This window comes from Rhineura floridana, chromosome 5 (assembly GCF_030035675.1).
Source record: "Rhineura floridana isolate rRhiFlo1 chromosome 5, rRhiFlo1.hap2, whole genome shotgun sequence".
NCBI classification, from domain to species: domain Eukaryota; kingdom Metazoa; phylum Chordata; class Lepidosauria; order Squamata; family Rhineuridae; genus Rhineura; species Rhineura floridana.
The window spans coordinates 161,101,719-161,126,368 of record NC_084484.1 but is presented as its reverse complement, the minus strand read 5'-3'; the positions used below and the strand labels follow the sequence as shown (position 1 = coordinate 161,126,368).

Sequence of the window (24,650 nt, the reverse complement as noted above, 5' to 3'; positions counted from 1 at the left end):
AGCCTCACCTGAAACAGATGAAAAAGAGAAGTAGAGTTGCGTGTCATCAGCATACTGGTGACAACGCACTCCAAAATTCCTGATGACTGCACCCAGTGGCTTCATGTAGATGTTAAAAAGCATGGGGGATAGAACTGACCCCTGCGGATCTCCATACTGGAGAGCCCAGGGTGCTGAGCAGTACTCCCCATGCACTACCCTCTGGAGACGACCCGCCAAGTAGGAGCAGAACCACTGCCAAGCAGTACCTCCAACTCCCAAATCAGCGAGTCTCCCCAGAAGGATACCATGGTCGATGGTATCAAAGGCCACTGATAAGTCAAGGAGAATCAACAGAGTTACACTCCCCCTGTCTTTCTCCCGGCAAAGGTCATCATACAGGGCGGCCAAGGCTGTCTCTGTGCCAAACCCGGGCCTGAAACCCGATTGAAATGGATCCAGATAATCGGTCTCATCCAAGAGTGTCTGGAGCTGGTCCGCAACCACTCATTCCAGAACCTTGCCCAGGAATGGAACATTTGCTACCGGCCTGTAGTTATTAAAATTTTCCAGATCCAGGGAAGATTTCTTCAGAAGTTGTCTCACCACTGCCTCTTTTAGGCAGTCAGGGACCACTCCCTCTCGTAATGAGGCATTAATCACTTTCCTGGCCCAGCCGGCTGTTCCATCCCTGTTAGCTTTTATCAGCCAAGAAGTGGCTGCATGCACCCGTCCAAGCACTTTGTCAACTTCCTCAAGCTGTACCAACTGAAATTCATCCAAAAAATCAGGACAAGACTGTGTTCTGGATACCTCATTTGATTCAACTGTGATAACATTGGAGTCCAAGTCCCGGCGGATGCAAAAGATTTTTTCCTGGAAGTGTCTAGCAAATGCATTGCAGCAGGCCTCAGACTGAAGTTGGAGTTTTTGCCATAGAAAGGCAAAAAATGCTTAGCCTATGATAGAGCAACAGACAATCAGAACTAATATAAAATTCTATCACTTTTCATTTTCAAATCTTGCAAGAACTAAGGCAACTCTAGATCAGGTGAGTTCAGGTGATTCAAACCTTTATCATTGCAGAGGTACCCCCGCCCCGCGCTAGGGGCAAACTATATGTTACATACTAATGTAACAGTGCTCCAATACCATTTTTTGGTAAGCAAAGCTGTTTTGGGAAAGGGGTTTTAGGACAGAAAAGTGGTTAGAGGATAGGTGATATCTAACCCTTCATCAGCCTGACAAAGAGCCAGTCAAGCTACTTAGACCCACTGACTCCTGTGATTTTCCACAAACAGCCCATTTCTCAGAAATCTTGTGGAGTCTTCCAAAGCCTGTTGATACTAACCTCTAGTGCAGTGGTTCCCAACCTGGGGGTCGGGACCCCCAGGGGGGCCGTGAAGTAATCCAGAGGGGGCCGTGAACAGTAAAGAAATGAATTATTTATTATTATTTTTTAAAACAGTATTCACTCCCTCTACACTGTCTGCTTTCCACTGCCGCTGCAGATGACACCTCCCCCTTGCTCCAAACGACAGGGGAGGCCTTTTGCTGAAGCGCCAGAGCGTCTTTCAGGCACACTAAGGGCAGGCATCTGCCTATAAAATACATGGCAGATGCCAAAGGAGACTGAGGGTTGAGTTACCAGGAAGAAGAGGGGATTACTATCACTGATTCCTGTCTCCTTGCACTGCCGCTACTGACAGCACCCTTACTTAGAATGAGAGGAGAGGGCTTTTTGTGAAGCAAAAAGAAGCAAGGCTGCAAAGAAAGGCTGCTTTCCCCCTTCCTTCCTGGCAGCCAGCCTGCCTCCCTGCGGGGAGGGGGTCACAAAAATGTTTCAGCTTATAAAGAGGATCCCGTGCTCATAAAGGTTGGGAACCACTGCTCTAGTGCATGGATGGCACTATATGGGTTACAAAAGAAGAGACACTCAGAGACTTGAGATAGCTTCTAGTATGTATAATTCCCAACATAGAAAGCATTGAAAAGTGAGCTTGCACACCTGCCTTTCAACACAGTCATAGCACTATTCATTAACTGAATACTACATCATAGGTTCACAAAAAATCAAACAGAAAATTCATCCAAAATAAGTTGTCAAAGTGTGGATTCAAAGAACAGCTGGTAATGGAATTAGGGAAGGAACTTCCCTCAAGATAAGGACAAAGAAGTTAAGATGTTTCCTCTTGTTTGCTCCTGAAGATTCCTTGCTTCTGTACCACTTTGTGTCTATGTGTGTGGGAAAGGGCAGCGAGAGAGGGGGGTGGAGGGGTGAGAGAGGGAGCGACGGGGGTGGATTTTCTTTCTACAAATCTTTTCTTTCTTTCTTTCTTTCTATTTTTAGACCACCCTTCAACAAAGGGTCTTGTAGTATACAAAGAATGCAATAAAATGCAAAAATAATAATAATCACAATTCAATTACACAATAGCAGCAATACAGATGTTACATTGCACAGAAACCAGCCAACCATTTTTTCAGTCCCCAAAGGCCAGATGAAATAGATATAACTTTACCAGGTGTTATGTCAAGAAGGGGAAGAAATGTACATCTGATGGAGGGAAGTGTCCCCCACATAATCAAGAAGGCTCTGTTATGAGCCACTGTGGAATGTGCTGCAGTTATAGATGGAACTTTCAGTATGGCTTCCCAGCAAATCTTAAGGCATAGGTTGGCATGTACTGGGAGAGGCATTCTTTCAAATACTTGGGTCCCAAGGTATATATGGCATTATATAGCAAAGTAAGCTGAAATTGGATCCAACAGCAAATAGACAACCAGTGCAATTCTTTTACGAGTGGTGGGACATGGTCCCACCTAGTTCTGCCACTCATTAACCTGGTGGCTACATGTTGCACCAGCTGCCACTATCAGACCATCTTTAAGGGCAGTCCCATGTAGACCACACTGCAGTAGCCTAAATGGAAAGTTACCAAATCATGTATTACACTGTTATAAGACTATTCCAGTCCATGAAAGGCCATGTTTCCTCTTGCTTCCTCCTGAAGGTTCCTTGCTTCTGTACCACTTTGTGTCTATGTGTGGGGGGAGGGGGCTTAGGGTGAGTGAAGGGGTGGGTGGGCAAGAGAGCTGGGGTGCAGGCTGTACGGTGAGTGAGTGAGTGGGGTTGGGGCAGGGGGGTGAGAGTGTTGGCTTACTAGGCCGTACTACCAATGTGTTTTTTCATCAAGTCTGAAATGTTTCAAGATGTATAGGAATGGTTCTGTGTTATCAGCTATGCTGGCCTGAGAGAGCAGACATTCAAGGCCAGACAGGTTGTCATGGTAACGGGAGATAACAGCTGGGAAAGTTGTGACAGCATGCTGTTAGTTCTTCCTTCTTCTGTGTGTGTCTTTGAAGCAAGCAGTTCTACCTAGTTCTATCTTGAAGGGGGGGTGAAACTCTACATGTATCTACTTTAAATGCCTTAGGCCGTAATGTCTTAGTAAAGACTCTTAAAACTTTCTCAAGCCTCTGTGATGCTTCTTTACCATCTTACATCCAACGTAACGTGTTGTTTCACGCAAGAACCGCCAAACATCAACAGGGTTATGGGCCCAGATCCACAGCACGTTACACAGGAGTAAGTGGCTGGTCTGAACAGCAGACGGAAATCCAGAGGACAGCTTGATTGATTGTGCCAGACAGAGGTGAGCAGAGATGGCTGTAAACTTGTCTGGAGGCTTGCCAATGGAGAAACTTACGGAAAAGAATTACGCCAGCTGGAAGCTGAGGATGCGTGCTTTCTTGATAACAGAGGATTTATTTGACGTGATTGAAGGAAACCCCCCGGCGGTACTGACCGCGGCCTGAAAGTGCCGAGAGCAGAGGGCGCAGGCGTTTATAATCTTGGCTCTATCGGATTCTCAACTGATGTATGTGAGAGATGAGCCGTCGGCTAAACAGATGTGGGACACGTTGCAGGATTTGTCCCAGGAATGGCAGCGGAGACAAGAGGCGAAGAAAAGTGCTGTGCCGAAGGAGGCAGTCGGAAGCAAGCAGGATTACAAGCAGGAGCAGCAGCGGCTAAAGGCTTGTTATGTTTGCGGAGCTCGTGGGCATCTCCAGAAAGACTGTGCAGTCAAGCGAAACTCCAGGGACGGAGGCTGGAAGACGCATAGCGACAGTGTGAACTTTGTTTGTAAACAGAAGTCTCAAGATTTAGGACCTGTTGACTGGATTCTTGACAGCGGTGCGAGCCATATATTAATTACAGACAGGAGTTTGTTTTACACGTCTACAGATGAGCAGGACTTTGTGCAACTAGCGGATGGATCGCAGAAAAATGTGGAGGCTCGTGGACTGGTGAGATTTGATAAGCTTGGAATACTGTCAGATTGTTTGTTTGTACCAGAACTGTCTCATAACATGTTGTCTGTGAGAAAACTGACCAATTGTGGGTTTTCAGTGTTGTTTGACATTGACTCCTCCCCAGCACCGTCTACCAAACTATCTAAACGATGGGCTATATCCGCAACCTTTGCACCAGGCAGGCAAAACACCTTGCGGTCTACACGCCCATCACACCCCCCACTGTCTATGTTCCTAATGATCGAATCACCCACTACAAGGATCCCTCCACCCCCTGGAGATATATCCTCGGCACGAGAGGATAGCTGCTCATCCCCCAAGGAATGGGTCCCTTCTAAGGGATTGTTTCCCTCTTCCTCAGCTGGATGCTCTCCTTCCCCGGGACCATCATTCTCCATGATAGCAGGAGAGTTATCATCGCTGGAGTGGGACACAACTATAACGTCCCTGAAGGCCTCCTCCACACACCTCTCTGCCTCTCTCCGCTTTTCCAGGTCCGCCACCTTGGCCTCAAGGAAATGAAGTCATTCCCGGAGAGCCAGGAGCTCATTGCACCGAGAGCACACCTACGACTTCTGTCCAACAGGCAGATAGTCGTACATGCTGCAGGCGGTGCAAAACACTGGAAAGCCCCCACACCCCTGCTGGCTTCTTACCTGCATAGTTTTGTTTAAGGTTTATTACGTCAATGGGTTGGAGACTGTGGTTTAGTTGAGGTCAGGGAACAGACGGGGAGAGTGGGGGGCCCTGGCCTCCTCGCCCTGCTGCCGAACTCGCTCTGCTGCTTAACTCGCCTTGACGCTTCATCAGCTGGGGCTCCCTCTAGCTCGTGGAGCAGGCTTCCTCGCTAGGGTGCTCTGACTTTATATGTGTGGCTGGTTCCTCCCAGCTACTGCTGCCAGCCAATGATGTGTTACTTGAGGCTGATGGCTCAACTATCAGCTGGGGCTTAGCTCTTTAGGATTATCTCAGGCTTACAAGGGTAAGACTTAATTTTTCTTTTAAAGAAAGCTCAGAGTCTGGGCCTGGTACAGTAGTACCATCTACATCCCCTTCTTGTTGGGCCTGATACAAAAATAAAAAATAAAAGGACACTGCTTATTCTTTGGGCAGCAACATTCTTGCCTCCCCTCCCTGGCACTTCTGGTTTTGGAAGCACTTAAAGGAATGGGGAAGAAGGTACACAACAACAAAGCTCCGATAACCTTCCATCTGCTCTGCTCAGTGGCAGAGCAGCAGATCAGGGCAGGTGCTGCTCAGGACAGACAACCCCCACATTTCATTCACCTGCCCCACTCACAGGCTATCTGCATTCACACTTCATTCTTTTGCTCAGGGTCCCTCTTATTCTGGTTGTAGGAAAACAGGCATCTGTGAGACTGCAAGTGAGACTCCATGTGATGTTCCTGTATTAATGTAAATATGGTAAGTGCTGTTTATATAGAAGATATATGGTAAGTGGAGTGAAAGAGGAGGGGGGAGTACATGAGCAGTAGAATGCTGGATGATTGGCTGAGCGTTTGAAAGGTTGGGAGTATAAATGGAAGAATGACAGTTGAATCTGGGTGGGTGATAGTCGGTGGGTGTTGGTTAGTGGATGTGAGAGGAAGAAGGTGTTTGGGGTTGGATGTCAGGAGAGTGTGGAGAAAGAGGGGGTGAGAGTTCGGATTAATAATAAGTCAAGTACCTCAGGAATAGATAAAACCATACACTTATGTAACATTATAAAAGTAATCTTGTTATTTCTGTTATTTAATAAATACTATTTTGGTTTACCGAAGGCCTGATCCTTGGCTGGGGAATATACAGACCAGAAGAGAGGGCAAGGTAATTACCAAGGCTGAAGGGAAACAGTAACGAATGGTGGCAGCGGTGAAGAGAAGAATAATAACATTACAAGTATCCAGCGCAACCCAGAGTTATATGAGTTATCTATATAGATACAAAGGGGTTGGGAACAGCATAAGCACGCAGTCACAAAAGTAACCAGATAGAGAGAGACTCAGGCAAAGTCTCTGGGAATATTGTTTACAGGACGTGACTGGTGGTGCTGCCTAGCAGGGGGATCTAGTGAGATCTGTGCTAGAGCGGAGAGAGAAACCATATAAAGGACAGTCCAGACTGGTGGAGTCCCTGGTGGTGCCTAGTGAAAGGCAGTAGCCACGAGCAGGTAGGAACCTGACAGGGAGAGCCAGGGAAGGGTGTCACACTCCACTGCTCTGCTTTTCACACGTTGTTGAGAAGGAAAGGGAGGGCATAGGGTGCTGCCCAACCAGAATTACAACAGGCCTGACAAGTTGCTATACTTGAATGAGGAAGAGGCAGAACCCAAAATGCAGAAGAGGATTGTCTGACTTTGATGCTATATTTTGCTTTTGGGTGAGCATGCTACTGCCTTGTCACAGCTTTTAATGAAAAGATATTGACCGATTTGGTGTGCTTTACTGAGACCTGGGTGAGTGAGCTGGGAGGAGTTGATCTGACACAGTTTTGCCCACCTGGATACTCAGTGCAACACCAACACAGGCTGCAGGGACGGGGGGGGAAGGAGTTGCTGTGGTCTACAGAACTTCCATCTCTGTCACCAGGAAACCACTCTGTCTTGGAGCTGGCTGTGAGGGCCTGCACCTGGTGTCGGGCCGAGGAGACAGTAAACTAGGGTTGCTGCTGGTGTACCATCCATCCTGCTGCCCGGCAGCTTCTCTGACCAAGCTGGCGGAGGCTGTCTCAGCTGTGGTGTTAGAGGAGCCCAGAACGATAGTGCTGGGTGATTTCAATGTCCATGCTGAGGCTGCCTGTAGTGTTCCAGCTCGGGACTTCATGGCCTCCATGACGACCATGGGGCTGTCTCAAGTTGTCACTGGCCTGACATATAGGGCAGGGCATACCCTCAACTTGGTTTTTCTCCAGATGGAGGAAGGGGTGGTCTGAAGATGGGTGGTGGTGGATGTCACCCCATTGTCATGGTCAGATCACTTCTTGGTGAAGTTTACACTTATGGCTCCAGTCCTTCCCTGCAGGGGTGGTGGACAGATTAAGATGGTCTGCCCCCAGAGACTAATGGAATCTACTGGATTCCTGAATGCCCTGGGGGAGTTCCCAGTAGATAGAGCTGGTGATCCTGTTGAAGCCCTTGTCATGCTGTGCAACAGCGAGGCGTATTGGGCTCTTGAGACAGTTGCCCCCGAGCGCCCTCTCTGGCATTGTGGAGCCTGGTTTGCACCTTGGTACACCAGTGAGCTAAGGGCAATGAAATAGGCTGGACGACAGCTAGAGCACAAGTGGCAAAAGACGTGCTGTGAGGCTGATCGGACATGAGTAAAACATCATAACCATGCCTACTGTGTGGCGGTGAGGGCGGCGAAGAAGGCCTCTGCTTCCATCACATCCTCAATTAGCTGTCCAGTGGAGCTTTTCTGTATTGTCAGGGGTCTGTTGACATCACCTCCAGGAAATGGAGTTTTAGACCCTTCAGAGGCCCACTGTGAATTGTTTGCAAGGAACTTTGAGGGTAAAGACGCTCGCTTCCATAGCAGTCTTGATGTACCATCCACATCTACTGTACTCCCCAATGAGGTATCCAGTGCAATGTCTGCTGCAACTTCTTAGGAATGGTTTCAGTTGATGGGGCCCGATGACGTAGACAAGGTGTTTGCGTTGATGCGGCCAGCAATGTGTCCTATTGACCAGAGCTTGGAAGTAACTTGTTACAAATAACGAGTTACTTGTAATTTATTACTTTTTTGAGTAATGAGTGGGTAACTTCTTTACATTTTGCTTGTAACAGAACGAGTGGTAATTTCATTCCTTTTCAGCTGCAACGTTTCTGGCGTTACTTTTGGATGTTACTTTAGGGGGAAGCAGGGGAAGTCTTCTGCTCCTGTGATTAGTGGACGAAAGACATGTGCCTCACACTGGGCTTCTGTGCAGCATTGCTCTTCCCTCGGGCTCTGTTAGGAGGTGAGTGATGATGATGATGATATGTGTGTGTGTGTGTGACAGAGAGAAAGAGAGAGAGAGAGAGAGAGAATTAGGGTTACCAGACCTTTCCGGCTTTCAGGGGTGATCTCCGGACTCACTCCAGAGCTAGCTCGCCCTCCTCCTGCCACCCGCCCACCTGCCTGCTTGCTCACTGGCCCTAATGCCCCCACCCCCACTTGCCCCCCACTCACTCACTCTTCCTAATGCCCCCACCCCTGCTCACTCACTTCCTCACTTGTCCTAATGCCTCCCACCCCTCTCACTCACCCCTGCTCGCTCACTCCCGCACTGTTCCAAACACCCCATCCCCTGCTCGCTCACCCCCAGCTCGCTCACCCCTGCTTTTTCACTCCCTCACTTGTCCTACCACCCCCACTCTCTCACCCCCTGCTCGCTCACTCGTCCTACCACCCCCACCCCACTCTGTCACCCCCACTCATTCACTCACTCACTCGTCTTAACACCCCCACCCCCACTCTCTTGCCCCTGCTCACTCACCCTCCACTAGCTCACCCCTTCACTCATCCTACCACCCCCACCCCCACTCGCTCAGTCACTCACTCACTCACCCTACAGCCCCACCCCTGCTCTCTCTGTTGATGTTTGGCGGTTCTTGCGTGAAACAACACGTTACGTTGGATGTAAGATGGTAAAGAAGCATCACAGAGGCTTGAGAAAGTTTTAAGAGTCTTTACTAAGACATTACGGCCTAAGGCATTTAAAGTAGATACATGTAGAGTTTCACCCCCCCTTCAAGATAGAACTAGGTAGAACTGCTTGCTTCAAAGACACACACAGAAGAAGGAAGAACTAACAGCATGCTGTCACAACTTTCCCAGCTGTTATCTCCCGTTACCATGACAACCTGTCTGGCCTTGAATGTCTGCTCTCTCAGGCCAGCATAGCTGATAACACAGAACTATTCCCATACATCTTGAAACATTTCAGACTTGATGAAAAAACACATTGGTAGTACGGCCTAGTAAGCCAACATTTCCCCCTTTCATCATGTCTGTAAATCCATTACAACGTTTCTACAATACAAAGGTAATACATTTCAATACATTGCATCATACAGATTCAGTTTACATTTCAGTACAGCTCAGAACATCTCTGTACATTTAGCTAGAACTTCATTCAATCAAACTTTGGCTGAACACAAGTCAGATACAATGTCTCAGGATCCATTTCAACCTCCTTATGCATTCCAGGATTGGTTATTAATCCTACCGTGAATCTATCAGGCGGTTTGCCAATGTTTGATCTCTGAGAACGTCTTAAAGGCACTAGAGCTTCTGCTCTCTCAGCCCCCCCATTTGAGCTGGTGCTTGGTACAGTCTGCGCAGGACATTCCATTTCCTCAGCCTTGCGTTTCTTTGATCTTCGTTTCCCACAAATGAGTTCATTTAATGCATCCCTAAGAGGAATTTGTGTGCCTTCCACTTTTACGTCAAGGTTTGGTTTAAATGTTTGTGCTTGTGTTTGTGCTTGTGTGTCAGCTGACCCTGTAAGAATGACTGTTTGTTTTTGATCCCAAGGCTTTCTGCAACTTTAATGCTTCTGCTCAGAATTAATTGCTGTGTTTCTGGAATCCAAACTCTGAAATATGCATTCTGAAACCCCAGAACAAATCCCTGTTGGGTTCTGGGTGCAAGTTTGCCCCTTCTTTTCCCCTGTGGAATGTGGACCCAGCATCTAGCCCCGAATTTCTGAATGTGTTGCACTTTCGGCTTTCTCCCAGTGAGTTTCTCATAAGGTGACATTCCAAGTGCACTGTGTAACACCCTGTTGTGAATGTAATTCGCATACATAATTGCCTCTGCCCAGAAAGAATTCCCTAAACTGGAATCCATTAACATGGCTCTCATTGCTTCCTGAAGCACCCTGTTTTTTCTCTCAGCAGTTCCATTGGAAGGTTTAAGTGCTATTTTCTTACTTGCCAGCACTTCATGCAATGCTTTACTCATGAATTCCTCCCCCTGGTCTGAGCGTATAGCCCCCACCGTGGTGCCATGTTGAGTTTCGATTCTCTTAATGAACAGTTTCAGCTTCTGCTCAGCTTCACTTTTATGCTTGAGCAAATAAAGATGAGTGTATCTCAAAAAATCATCTATCACTACCATAAAGAACCTCGCACCTCCTCGTGAAGTGTTTATTGTGTTGGCTTGTGTGCGTTGTTGTGTGAAACAGCATACATTACGTTGGAGTTAAGTTGAGCAAGAAACTTCTTCAGAGCATGTTAAGAGTCTTTATTGAAAGACATTAAGGCCAGAGGCTTAAGAGTAAATACATGTAGAGATTCTTCAGTCACCCCCCTTCTGGTACATCTCTCTCCATAGATGAACACAAAAGACAGCCTCTCAGCTCAGAGGCATAATTCAGAAGAAAAAACAACACATGGACTCTGTTACAACTTTCCCAGCTGTTATCTCCCGTTACCATGACAACCTGATTGACCTTCAAGTCTGCTCTCTCAGGCCAGACATGGCAGATAAGACTGCTTCTCAAAACACATGCTTGTAACTTTCCAGACCTGATGAAAATATCCTTAGGCAGTATGGCCTAATGCCAACAGCCCCCCTTTTTCATCATGTCTGTAAATCCATTACAACAATAACACATTTCTACAATACATCTTGCAATACATTTCAGTACATTGCATCATCAGTTCAGTATTACATCTCAGTACATAGCAGTACATTTCAGAAACTCTCTGTACATTTAGCTAAAACGTTGTTCAATCAAACTTTGGTTCAACACATGTCAAATAAAGTGTCTCAGGATCCATGTATTTTATTGGCTTTGGCCAGATAGGCGACCTAAAAATTAAATTTACATTTACATTTACATTTAATTAATACTGGGAACGATCTATCGTCCCCCTGATCAAAATGCTCAGGGAGACCTTGAGATGAGATATGAAATTGAGGAAGCATCCAAACTAGGAAATGTGGTAGTAATGGGTGACTTCAACTACCCGGACATAGACTGGCTGCATATGTGTTCCAGTCATGACAAAGAAGCAAAGTTTCTAGATATTCTAAATGACTATTCCCTAGACCAGTTGGTCATGGAACCGACCAGAGGGACGGCAACCCTGGACTTAATCCTCAGTGGGGACCGGGACCTGGTGCGAGATGTAAGTGTTGTTGAACCAATTGGGAGCAGTGACCACAGTGCTATTAAATTAAACATACATGTAAATGGCCAATTGTCAAGAAAATCCAACATGGTCACATTTGACTTCAAAAGAGGAAACTTCACAAAAATGAGGGGATTGGTAAAAAGAAAGCTGAAAAACAAAGTCCAGAGGGTCACATCACTCAAAAATGCTTCGAAGTTATTTAAAAACACTATATTAGAAGCTCAACTGGAGTGCATACCGCAGATCAGAAAAGGTACCGCCAGGGCCAAGAAGATGCCAGCATGGTTAACGAGCAAAGTCAAGGAAGCTCTTAGAGGCAAAAAGTCTTCCTTCAGAAAATGGAAGTCTTGTTCGAATGAAGAAAATAAAAAAGAACACAAACTCTGGCAAAAAAAAATGCAAGAAGACAATAAGGGATGCTAAAAAAGAATTTGAGGAGCACATTGCTAAGAACATAAAAACCAACAACAAAAAATTCTATAAATACATTCAAAGCAGGAGACCATCTAGGGAGGCGATTGGACCCTTGGATGATAAGGGAGTCAAAGGTGTACTAAAGAACGATAAGGAGATTGCAGAGAAGCTAAATGAATTCTTTGCATCTGTCTTCACAGTGGAAGATATAGGGCAGATCCCTGAACCTGAACTAACATTTGCAGGAAGGGATTCTGAGGAACTGAGACAAATAGTGGTAACGAGAGAGGAAGTTCTAAGCTTAATGGACAATATAAAAACTGACAAATCACCGGGCCCAGATGGCATCCACCCGAGAGTTCTCAAAGAACTCAAATGTGAAATTGCTGATCTGCTAACTAAAATATGTAACTTGTCCCTTGGGTCCTCCTCCGTGCCTGAGGACTGGAAAGTGGCAAATGTAACGCCAATCTTCAAAAAGGGATCCAGAGGGGATCCCGGAAATTACAGGCCAGTTAGCTTAACTTCTGTCCCTGGAAAACTGGTAGAAAGTATGATTAAAGCTAGATTAACTAAGCACATAGAAGAACAAGCCTTGCTGAAGCAGAGCCAGCATGGCTTCTGCAAGGGAAAGTCCTGTCTCAGTAACCTTTTATTATTATTATTATTATTATTCAATTTATTAGTCGCCCATCTGGCTGGTTGGCCAGCCACTCTGGGCGACGTACAAGATAACCTATTAGAATTCTTTGAGAGTGTCAACAAGCATATAGATAGAGGTGATCCAGTGGACATAGTGTACTTAGACTTTCAAAAAGCGTTTGACAAGGTACCTCACCAAAGACTTCTGAGGAAGCTTAGCAGTCATGGAATAAGAGGAGAGGTCCTCTTGTGGATAAGGAATTGGTTAAGAAGCAGAAAGCAGAGAGTAGGAGTAAACGGACAGTTCTCCCAATGGAGGGCTGTAGAAAGTGGAGTCCCTCAAGGATCGGTATTGGGACCTGTACTTTTCAACTTGTTCATTAATGACCTAGAATTAGGAGTGAGCAGTGAAGTGGCCAAGTTTGCTGACGACACTAAATTGTTCAGGGTTGTTAAAACAAAAAGGGATTGCAAAGAGCTCCAAAAAGACCTCTCCAAACTGAATGAATGGGCGGAAAAATGGCAAATGCAATTCAATATAAACAAGTGTAAAATTATGCATATTGGAGCAAAAAATCTTAATTTCACATATACGCTCATGGGGTCTGAACTGGCGGTGACCGACCAGGAGAGAGACCTCGGGGTTGTAGTGGACAGCATGATGAAAATGTCGACCCAGGGTGCGACAGCTGTGAAAAAGGCAAATTCCATGCTAGCGATAATTAGGAAAGGTATTGAAAATAAAACAGCCGATATCATAATGCCGTTGTATAAATCTATGGTGCGGCCGCATTTGGAATACTGTGTACAGTTCTGGTCGCCTCATCTCAAAAAGGATATTCTAGAGTTGGAAAAGGTTCAGAAGAGGGCAACCAGAATGATCAAGGGGATGGAGCGACTCCCTTATGAGGAAAGGTTGCAGCATTTGGGGCTTTTTAGTTTAGAGAAAAGGCAGGTCAGAGGAGACATGATAGAAGTGTATAAAATTATGCATGGCATTGAGAAAGTGGATAGAGAAAAGTTCTTCTCCCTCTCTCATAATACTAGAACTCGTGGACATTCAAAGAAGCTGAATGTTGGAAGATTCAGGACAGACAAAAGGAAGTACTTCTTTACTCAGCGCAAAGTTAAACTATGGAATTTGCTCCCACAAGATGCAGTAATGGCCACCAGCTTGGATGGCTTTAAAAGAAGATTAGACAAATTCATGGAGGACAGGGCTATCAATGGCTACTAGCCGTGATGGCTGTGCTCTGCCACCCTAGTCAGAGGCAGCATGCTTCTGAAAACCAGTTGCCGGAAGCCTCAGGAGGGGAGAGTGTTCTTGCACTGGGGTCCTGCTTGCGGGCTTCCCCCAGGCACCTGGTTGGCCACTGTGAGAACAGGATGCTGGACTAGATGGGCCACTGGCCTGATCCAGCAGGCTCTTCTTATGTTCTTATGTTCTTATGTATTTTATGATTAAGATACAATAAAAAAAATTAAAAAATAAGTCTTGAGCCCTTATAGAATAAGAATTATAACGGAAAATGTGAACCATTCTATGCAAGAAGTAAGAAGTGTTTCAGTGTTTTCAGTCAGTGAATGTAGTCACAACTGTAGCTGACAAATGCTATGGAGAAATTAGACAAATTCAGGCCAATACAAGGAAGACTGGGGGGGAAAACTGGTAAATGAACCAGGACGTCTCTTACCCAGGCAATGTAGGTGGGACTTCAAGGTCCATTTTGAAGCTCTGTGCTCTCTCTCTCTCTCAGTCTCAATCTCTCTCTCTGTTTGTGTAGGAGGGGTCTTGCTTGTCATGTGTGTGACTTGTGTTTGTCTAGTTTCAGATAATGGAGAAGAGACTGGCTGGTTCATTCCAAAACCATTTTTTTTCCATCTTACTGGTAGAGATTGTTCAAACAGAACCATCCAGAAATCCAGGATTTTAGTGTAGCTAAGACTGGGCAGTAGCATGTCCATCCAAAAGCAAAAGACAGAATCAAAGACAGGAGTTGCTGGTGCTCTTTCTAACTCTAATTTCATGCAGAAAAATTCTGAGCACATGAACGTTAAAAAAAACCCTGCTAATGCAATTTCAAATAAATTCCAACAATAGTATATCAATATTGCCAGGGGGCCTTAAAGAGTTGGTTTTCTGTCCATTCCTTAAAAAAACCACCCTGAACCCAAAGGTGTGTAATAACTACTGGCCAGTCACCAATGCTGCTGGACACCATTGTGGTGGAGCAGCTGCAAGTGCTCTTGAATGACACTGATTATCTGGAAACACTTCAATCTGGGTTCAGGCCTGGTTTTGGGAGTGAATCAGCCTTGGTTGCCCTGATAGATTACCTTTACCAAGATAAGGAGGAGAGTGTGACACTGTTACTCATCCTCTCAATGGCTTTTTATACCATGCATCGTGGTATCCTCCTGAACTGACTGTTCAGGATGGTTACTGGGACCACTGTATTACAGTGCATCTCTCCCTACCTTCACAATTGAGTCCAGAAAATAACAATGGAGGAGACATCTTCAGCCTACTGACACTTGTGCTTTGGGATGACAAAGGGCACTTTTTTGTACTAAATGCTATTGAACTTCTGCATAAAGCCATTGGGGAGTTTAGGAGTATTGGAGCACAATCTCATCACTGAGCAGACGACACAGCTCTATTTCTCCAGAATATCTGGATTACGAATGGCCATGCAAGCCCTAGACCAGTGCCTGAAAGCAGTAGAGGTCTGGATGAGGGTAATAAACTGAGTTTGAATATTTGGAAGATGGAGACTTTCCTGTGTCCAGATTGGATATTTAATTGATTTGTTTGTCCAAGTAATAGAATATAATTTAACAATGCTGTTGCTATATATTTTAACACTTACAAAGTCTGGTTCTGTAGATTAATTCCAAACTACTCAGATTTAGTATGGTTGATCTTATAGCCAGATATTTATTCTATAGTTAAACATCAATCCCTATTTGGTAGCCCCTCCAGATATTTTGGACTGTGCTGGCTGGAGCTAATGAAAGTTGTAGTCCAAAATAATTAGAGGGCACCAGGTGAAGACTGTGAGATGGTTATGCCCCAATTGCTCTTTCATTTTGTTCTTTTTTGGTCTCCTCTCCAGAAATAAAACATGCAGCATGAAGTAACTGAGTTCAAAATAAGAACAAACACAACTATTTATTTAACATTTAATTGAGGTTAAGCTTCAAATGAGCAGCAAACCATTGGAACACATACAGCTATGTTGTAGCAGGATGAAACATTTATGGTTCTCTCACAGCAGAAAAGCCTAACATCATTAAGTGATGTATCATCACCATCACCCTGATCAGGCTGTACCTTTGTTTGGATCCCACATATGGAACCAACAGAGCACCTCCTCCATCCACCAAAAACACCCCATTGTAGTCCATTGTAGTCCTCCAGGCGCCTCCCATTTTCACACATGAATAAGATGTTGTTGGCTGCTGTATTTTCCACGTGGTATGTTTGTCATTCAACATTCAAATCAAAGGCAACCAGGTTGCTGTTGTAGCAGTACATAAAGTCAAACCAGTCTCCCCACCTATGAAAAAAAGACAGTTGTGGCAATGTTCTGATAAATATATACTTAAGCACATTCATCATCTCTGCATCAGGTTTGAGAATTCTCTCTATTTATTTATTTTATTTATTATTTGATTTATATCCCGCCCTTGCTCCCATCGGGAGCCCAGGGCGGCTCTACTCTCTATGAAGATAAGATTTGAAATGAGAGAGAAATGGTTTGCTTTCAAGCAGTCAGGTCAAGTGGGATATGTAGAAATCATTTTCTTATTTATATTTTTATTTAACAAAACTTATATGCCACTTATTTGAATACAGCACCTCTAACTAGTTTACAGAACAATCTAAAACATTCATTCGTTTTTAATGTATGATTTTAATGGTATGTTAAATGAATATTTTATATTGTTACATCTGAACAACTTAGAGTTGTCAAATAATATATAATAAAAGGATGGAATCCTGGAATCACCTGGAGCTGGAGCTCTTAGTTTCTGAGAGCAAAGAATGTTTCATTATCCTTTCTCAGTGCTGATTTGATGTAACATAAAAAAATTCAGCCAGCCCCTCACTTCCAAGCAACAGATCAAAGGAGAGAAATCAAAAAAATACTCACGGTCCAGATAAAGACTCAATTACTGCACCTGTGGTGCAGTGGAGACGGACACCATTGAGGGCCATATCATCCTGCCAAGGTTCAGCACCTTGATGTACATGTATCTGATTAAGAACAGAAAAAGAGATTATGATAAAGCTGTTGCTGCAACCTAGGATTCTAATCATGCCAACATTTAGAATTTATTTATTTATTCAATTTATATCCCATCCCTCCACCTGAAAGAGTTGAGGGTGGCAGAAACAGCAATGACAAAATTAAAATTCTGAAACCAGTGTTAAATATTCTTTCATTTAGTGATCTGCAGGTTGCCTGGAACAGTGTCTTTCAGCCAAAAACTGCCTGAGCAAACAGGAATGTTTTTAGATTTGTTCTGAAAGTCAATAATGAAGGAGTCAGACTCACCGCACTAGAAAGGAACCACCACTAAAACCCTCCACTATTGACATCTGGCAGGTGCCTTCGCTGTAGTCCTTTTGGCATCTGCGTAACACTTTTTGGTTTAGGCAAGTCTATCCAGACACATAGATGTTGATGTGTTTTAATCCTTTTAATTTTTTGCTGTTCTAATTGTTTTTAAATGTTCTTATTAGTTGTTTTTAAGTGTTTTACTGATAATTTGCAATGTTCTTTGTAAACAGCTTAGAGGTGTTTTTAATCAAGCAGTATATACATTTTGTGCAATACAAAATCAAATAAAAATTAAAAGGATGAGATGGCTTTGGCCTGATCCAGAAAAGCTCTTCTTATGTTCACACACACACGTACATGCAATCACACACTCATATATACACACTCATACAAAAACCCACATGCAAACACAGCTGTGTATGTGTGCCCGCACATACACATTTAGCATTTCCAGCCCTCCCTATCCTAGCACTGGGGTGGGCTTGGCTGGAAAAACTGCAATAGCTTCCCATCTCTCTTGATCCTTGACCTACAATCACTCCCCATGTCTCTCAATGCTTGCTGACATCTTTTGCTTGACTTTAAAATCCATCCCTCCATCTCAGAATCTCTTCTAAAGAAGAAGAAATTGTTTCCTCAACTTTATATTCTCTCTCTCTCTCTCTCTCTCTCTCTCTCTGTGTGTGTGTGTGTGTGTGTGTGTAGAGTTCAGAAAAGAAGATGGGAAGAAACTTTAGAAAAATATTATGACCATTAATTACCCTTAACATTGAGGTGTCTGAAAAGGAGCTTGTAGGAAGGCTTCAGTGAGAATCCGTTTGCATATCCTTCACGACATAACACAATGGGCCCCCATTCGCCCCATTGTCCTCCATTTAATGTTTTGAGGACAGAATGATACTGTCGGCTTTCTGTATCCCAGAAGGAGCAGGAGATGATCAGGAAGATCAGAGTGCAGACAGAGAGGTCCATTAGAAGTCAATTCCAGATCTACCTGTCAAAACCTAATGGAAGACTAACAGCCTTGAGAATTAATACCCCAGAAATTTTGGCTGAGTCTACTCTCTTCTGATCAAAATCTCCCCGAGCCCTGCTTTTCAGAAAATGCCCCTAGAGGGACATGCAATTACTTTTGCTTGATACAATAAAATGGATTGACTGGCTTTTCTGGTTGCACTTTCATTTCTATAAAGAGCTAGAGCTGGTGGGAATTTTGGGTGGATCTATTCCAGGATGCAGAACCATGCAATTTGGCAACCAGGAAGTACTTCAGAACTCAAAGAGAAGGATGGGCAACAGTAGGTGGCATTTAGAACAACGTGAACAGAGATAATCTCTGGGAAAGAGCCCTGTTATAAGAAAATGAACACTATAGACACATTTCCCCACCTACTAACAATGAAAGTTTATAGATAGGAAGAGGGATAGCGAAAACAAAAAATGAGGGCTGACTAACAGAGCTGTATGACATGGACCTTACCAGAGGTGGGGGAAATATTGGATAGACCGCTTGAAATGTCTTTACAGTGATTTACAGTTACTGTACTCAAGCATCATGAGCCCAAGAAAATAGCTCTCAACCATTTTGTGGTTATCGACAGTTTTACCACCCAGCAATAAGAATTAGCCATAAAGGACAAGCAAGAGGGAGGTGGGCCATCTTTATTTCAGTGGAAATATATGGCGAGTCCCATGTTTTATGAGGCTAGTGCAATAAAAATACTGCTTTCCCAGTTACAATTTAAAATGAACAGTGGGGAACTCTTGTTTGTGCTAACATATACTTACCTCCAGGTGAAACAGTATTAGAAATATGGAACATCTGGAGAGTTCTGACTCATCTGTTGGAGTATATAGATCAGAGATATCCAGCAGCCAGACACCTGATCTTGGAGGGCTTTAATGCAAGAATAGGAACACCAGTAGGAGGTATTTTTTCTCAATGGAAATCCATCATGAGGAAATCTCCCCTTTTGGACATGTTTATAGACATAAGAAGTCAAATAAGCAGGGTAAAAATACTCTTAGATTTTATTAATTAATTACCTTTTTTACTTTACATAGTACCTCTTTAGATAAATCAGCAGGTAGTTACACCTTCCTAAATCACTGTTGCCCTGGATTTATTCTACAGATAGTATTAGATAGGACAGAGAGTGACCTATCTGCTGTTGCTAATTAAATTACAGCTTGAAATTAACACTTATAGAAATAATGAAAACACACAAAGGAGATGGAGCAGTAATGAGAAAGACAAGAGTGCAATGGAGCCCTGCTGTAGATGCCATTATAGGTGGAAAGTTATAAGAACCCCAAATGCTTGAGCGACCCCCCACATATTATGAAAAATCTAAATGTGGTAAATTATGCATATCATGATAACTTAGACCTCTCGTAGTACAGTCATTGTTATCAAAGACTTTGAGTGGTCAACATTTGGATGGTTTGATGCAGAATGTAGTCTAGCTATGAAAAAAATTAGCTAAATACATGAGCCTTCCATGAAAATTAAAAACAACAGGAGCTACTAAAGAATTTATTTATTTCCAAGCATCTTATAAAAAAAACTCCTACAGCAAAAGAAAAAGGATCTTAAGTTATGGCAGGATTTAAACTTAGCAGTGAAAGAGAGGAAATAAATGTTGGGATTTACTGTCATATGCCATGAAAGAGATTAGAATTCCAACAGAAGCACAAATTTCTGCAGAATCTTGGACATCATACTTTTCAGAAACTTGTGGAGTACAGGAGGACCAGAAACACAACCAGTCTTAAAAGAAGTAGATTTTTTTTACCAGAATGAAACTAGTATTACCCAAAGAAATAAAGGCCTTGATTGCTAGGTTAACAATAACAAAAAAAGGCACCAGATGAGGATATAATACCACCAGAACTGCCATACCAAGTTTGGGCGGCAAGCACTGGATTGATGTTAGTGGCAGACCACGTCAACTTAGAGAAACAAGGGATAGATGCTTAATACCCATCCCCTGTTCCGGGTCTGCCCAAAACCAGAAGTCAACTGGGGGAAGCAGGATTCCTACCGACCTTCGACTGCTGCTGTGTAACGCCAGGTCTGTAACACAAAAAACATGTCATCCATGATATGATTCTGGATGAGTGTGCAGACCTGGTGTGTATCACGGAGACCTGGTTGGACAAAGCCTCAGCTCCCATTCCTGAGGCCATGTGTCCACCAGATTTCCATTGCGTGCAGCAACCGAGGGTAGGAAGGCGGGGAGTGGGAGTGGCAGTCATCTATCGGGAGTCTCTGGTTTTCACCAGGCCTCCACTCCCAAGGACCAAGTTCATTGATTGCATGTACTGGAGGTTGGGCCCGAAGGGCAGTTTGGGGATTCTGCTTGTGTACCGCCCACCCCGCTGCACGGCAGACTCCCTGACCGAGGTGCTTGAGGTGGTCTCGGATGTATAAACACTGACCCCAGAACTGTTAGTGTTGGGGGACTTTAACGTGCATGCCGAGACCACTCTCATTGGAGCCCCTCGTGATTTCCTGGAAACCATGGCTTCCTGGGAACTGTGCCTTAGTAATATTGAGCCCACACTTGTAGCCGGTCATGCTCTCGACCTTGTATTTGTCCTGGGAACAGAGGTGAGTTGTCTGAAGTTGGGGGCTATTTCTTCTACCCCCGTGTCATGGTCAGATCACTATCTGGTGAACTTTGATCTCTCGATGCCACACACCCTCCGCAGGGGTAAAGGACCTATTAGAATGGTCCGCCCCAGGCGCCTGATGGATCCAGTTGGATTCCTGACTGCGCTTGGGGACTTGGAACCTGCTGAAGGTCGCCCGGTCAAAACACTGGTGATGGAATGGAATGAGGGAATCACCAGGGCATTAGACCGGGTGGCTCCGAAACGTCCTCTCCCCCTGAACAGAACCCAGACAGCACCGTGGTACACACCCCGGTTGCGCAGTCTGAGACAGGAGGTGAGACGACTAGAACGCCGGTGGTGGAAATCCCATTCTGAGGATGTTCGAACACAGGTTAGAGCAGCAATAGCTGCCTACCAGGTGGCAATAAAGACAACAAAGAAGGATTTCTTTGCTGCCTCTATTGCATCCGCAGAGTGCTGTCCCAGGAAGCTGTTCCAGGTGGTCCGAAGCCTGGTTGGTCCAGTTGCCCAGGAACCCCTGGAACATTCTAAGGCTTCCTGTGACAAATTGGCAAGGCACTTTGCCGATAAAGTCGAACACCTAAAGAACTCGATTCCGTACGCCGTGGATGCAGTAGATGATCCAGAGTTGGCCAGCTGCAATCCGGTTCAATGGGATCGGTTCCGGCCTCTTACTTCTGAGGATGTGGACAAGGTACTTTCAACTGTAAAGCCTACCACCTGTCTGATTGATCCTTGCCCTTCATGGTTCCTTATGAACTGCAAAGAGAAATTGGGCGAAGGGATCAGGGCGGTGGTAAATGCATCCTTGAAGGAGGGTGTAATGCCATCGGCCCTCAAGGAGGCAATTGTAAGACCTATCTTGAAAAAGTCCTCCTTGGATCCCCAAGTTTTGAACAACTTTCGCCCCATTTTGAATTTGCCATTTTTGGGCAAGATCATTGAGCGAGTGGTGGCAAATCAGCTGTCAGCACACTTGGAGGAAACGGATTATTTGGATCCATACCAATCGGGTTTCAGGACTGGACATGGAACTGAAACAGCCTTGGTCGCTCTGGTGGATGATATGAGGAGGGCATTAGATAGGGGAGAATTCACCTTTCTTGTCCTCCTGGATCTCTCAGCGGCTTTTGATACCGTTGACCACGGTATCCTGATGGATCGCCTGGGAGGTTTGGGAATAGGAGGCACTGTTTTACAGTGGTTCCGTTCCTTTCTCTCTGACAGGAATCAACAGGTAGCATTGGGGGATGAGGTTTCAGACCCTTGGCCCCTCACTTGCGGAGTGCCACAGGGTTCTATCCTCTCCCCCATGCTATTTAACATCTATCTAAAACCGCTGGGAGCCATCATCAGGAGATTTGGGCTGCGGTGTCACCAATATGCTGATGACACGCAGCTCTATCTCTCGTTTAAATCTTCACCAGAGTTGGCTGTAAAGACCTTGTCCAAGTGCCTGGAATCCGTGAGTGGATGGATGGGAAGGAACAGGCTGAAGCTTAATCCTGACAAAACCGAGGTGCTACTCGTGGGTGACAGGGGAAGGTTGGGTATTGTTGACCTGGAACTCAGTGGGATAAGATTACCCCTGAAGGATCAGGTCCGCAGCCTTGGGGTTGTTCTTGATTCCAAACTGTCCATGGAGGCTCAGATTTCGGCAGTGAGCCAGGCAGCTTAGTATCAACTACATCTTATCCGGAGGCTGCAACCCTACCTCCCTGTTCATCAGCTCCCACTGGTAGTACATGCCCTGGTCACCTCTCGATTGGACTACTGCAATGCGCTCTACGTGGGGTTACCCTTGAAAACGGTCTGGAAACTACAGCTGGTACAAAATGCGGCGGCTCGTCTGCTCACAAATAGCTGCCGCCGTGACCACATTACGCCGGTGTTAGTTCATCTACACTGGCTTCCAGTTGTTTTCCGGGCCCAATTCAAGGTGTTGGTATTAACCTTTAAATCCCTATATGGTCTCGGCCCAGTTTACCTGAAGGAACACCTCCAGTACCACCAATTAAGCCGCCTGACCAGATCAGCCACGCAGGGCCTTCTCTCAGTACCACCAACAAAAACAGCTAGGTTGGTGGGAACTAGGGAAAGGGCATTCTCAGTGGTGGCCCCCACTCTCTGAAACTCCCTCCCGTTCGATCTTCGACATGCCCCCTCCCTGGATGCATTTCGCCGAGCATTAAAAACTTGGCTTTTTGAACAGGCCTTCGGGACCTCCGGGGTGGGCTAATCTTTATTAATATTACTGAATGCCCGTTGTTTATACACTGTTTTATGATGCTGTATTGTATTTGCTCTGTATTTTAAATTGTAATTTTACTGGAATTTAATTGTGTACGTTGCCTAGAGTGACTTCGGCCAGACAGGTGACACAAAAATTAAATTATTATTATTATTATTACAAGAACTTCTCATACTGGTGGGCACCTATTTTTGCCCAATTGTTTTCTTAACAGTACAGGCTAAAAACTAAAAAGATGGAACCGAAGTATCATTTGCCCTCTTTTAAAAAAAAAAAAAGTGAGAAAAATAACCCCCAGAATTATTGTCTAATCAGTCTTATAGATGTGTCAGCTAAATTTTATGGAAACCTTCTTCTTCAGAAATTACAAACATGGGCCACAGAAAATGAATTCTTATATGAGGAACAAGCAAGATTCATGCAAAACAATAGTACTATTAATGTTTAATATTATTGCCTTTTAAAAAAATGATACTTCTAAACATCTCCTTGCAGCCTTTTTAGAATTATTGGCAGCATTTAATACTGTAGAAAGAGGCCAGTTCCGGAGTAAATTGAAAGACACAAATGGAGACCAAACATCATTAATATTTATTCAACAACTATACATTGACACACATATAAGAGTGAAGTATGAGGCAGAAGGGTTTTTAACTAAAGCAATTAAGAATAATACAGAAGTAAAACAAGGTTGCCTATTAGCACCCGCCCTGTTTAATATTTATAGATGTTATAGTCCGTATACTGGAAATGGAGGATGCATGCACCTCTGTAATATACATCAGGAAGATTTGTATATTAATTTATGCAGACAACTTAGTGTTAGCCTATTTCTTGCCCATTTAGGTTTGAAGAAACTACTTGAAAAAAAACTCTAAATTACTCTAAATTCTAAATAATTATATTTGGTCATCGCTCACCAAAATATAAATATTAAATGGAAGGACATACAATAGAATGAGTCCATATTTACAAGCGGGTACTCTCTTTGAAGAGAATGTACTCTGGAAATTAAGCAAGTAACTGGAGCAACTTTAAAAGTTTTTTTCCACAAAGGGGGACAGCTGTTTACCCCTGCTTTAAGCATATTTCATACCAAAGTGATTTCCCAACTGCTGGCAGAGATAGAGGTGGTGGTAAAATACATTAAACTACTGGAAATAGAACACAGTAAATTATTACAGAGATGAGGAAGCCTGCCTTCCTGCCTTCAAAGGAAGGAAGCCTGAGATAATACTAAAGAGTTAAGCCCCAGCTGATAGTTGAGCCATCAGCCTCAAGTAACACATCATTGGCTGGCAGCAGTAGCTGGGAGGAACCAGCCACACATATAAAGTCAGAGCACGTAGCGAGGAAGCCTGCTCCACGAGCTAGAGGGAGCCCCAGCTGACAAAGCATCAAGGCGAGTTAAGCAGCAGAGTGAGTTCGGCAGCAGGGCGAGGAGGCCAAGGCCCCCCACTCTGCCCTTCTGTTCCCTGACCTCAACTAAACCACAGTCTCCAATCTATTGACGTAATAAACCTTAAACAAAACTATGCAGGTAAGAAGCCAGCAGGCGTGTGGGGGCTTTCCAGTGTTTTGCACCGCCTGCAGCATGTACGACTATCTGCCTGTTGGACAGCAGTCGTAGGTGTGCTCTCGGTGCAATGAGCTCCTGGCTCTCCGGGAACGACTTCATTTCCTTGAGGCCAAGGTGGCAGACCTGGAAAAGCGG

At 44.6% G+C, this 24,650-nt stretch overlaps 1 protein-coding gene across 1 annotated transcript in view; it reads right to left on the bottom strand.

Annotated features, from left to right (window-relative positions):
• The window catches only part of LOC133386120 (uncharacterized), a 50,294-nt gene extending 31,384 nt beyond the window's left edge, over positions 1-18,910 (bottom strand). Inside the window, exons 1-4 of the mRNA XM_061629728.1 lie at positions 18,835-18,910; positions 17,808-17,957; positions 16,636-16,807; positions 15,707-15,966 (exon numbers count right to left, since the gene is read on the bottom strand). Coding sequence (XP_061485712.1) covers positions 15,707-15,966; positions 16,636-16,807; positions 17,808-17,957; positions 18,835-18,868 — 616 coding nt within the window. The 5' untranslated portion in view covers positions 18,869-18,910. The remainder of the gene's footprint in view (positions 1-15,706; positions 15,967-16,635; positions 16,808-17,807; positions 17,958-18,834) is intronic.
• Between the last annotated feature and the right edge of the window lie 5,740 nt (positions 18,911-24,650).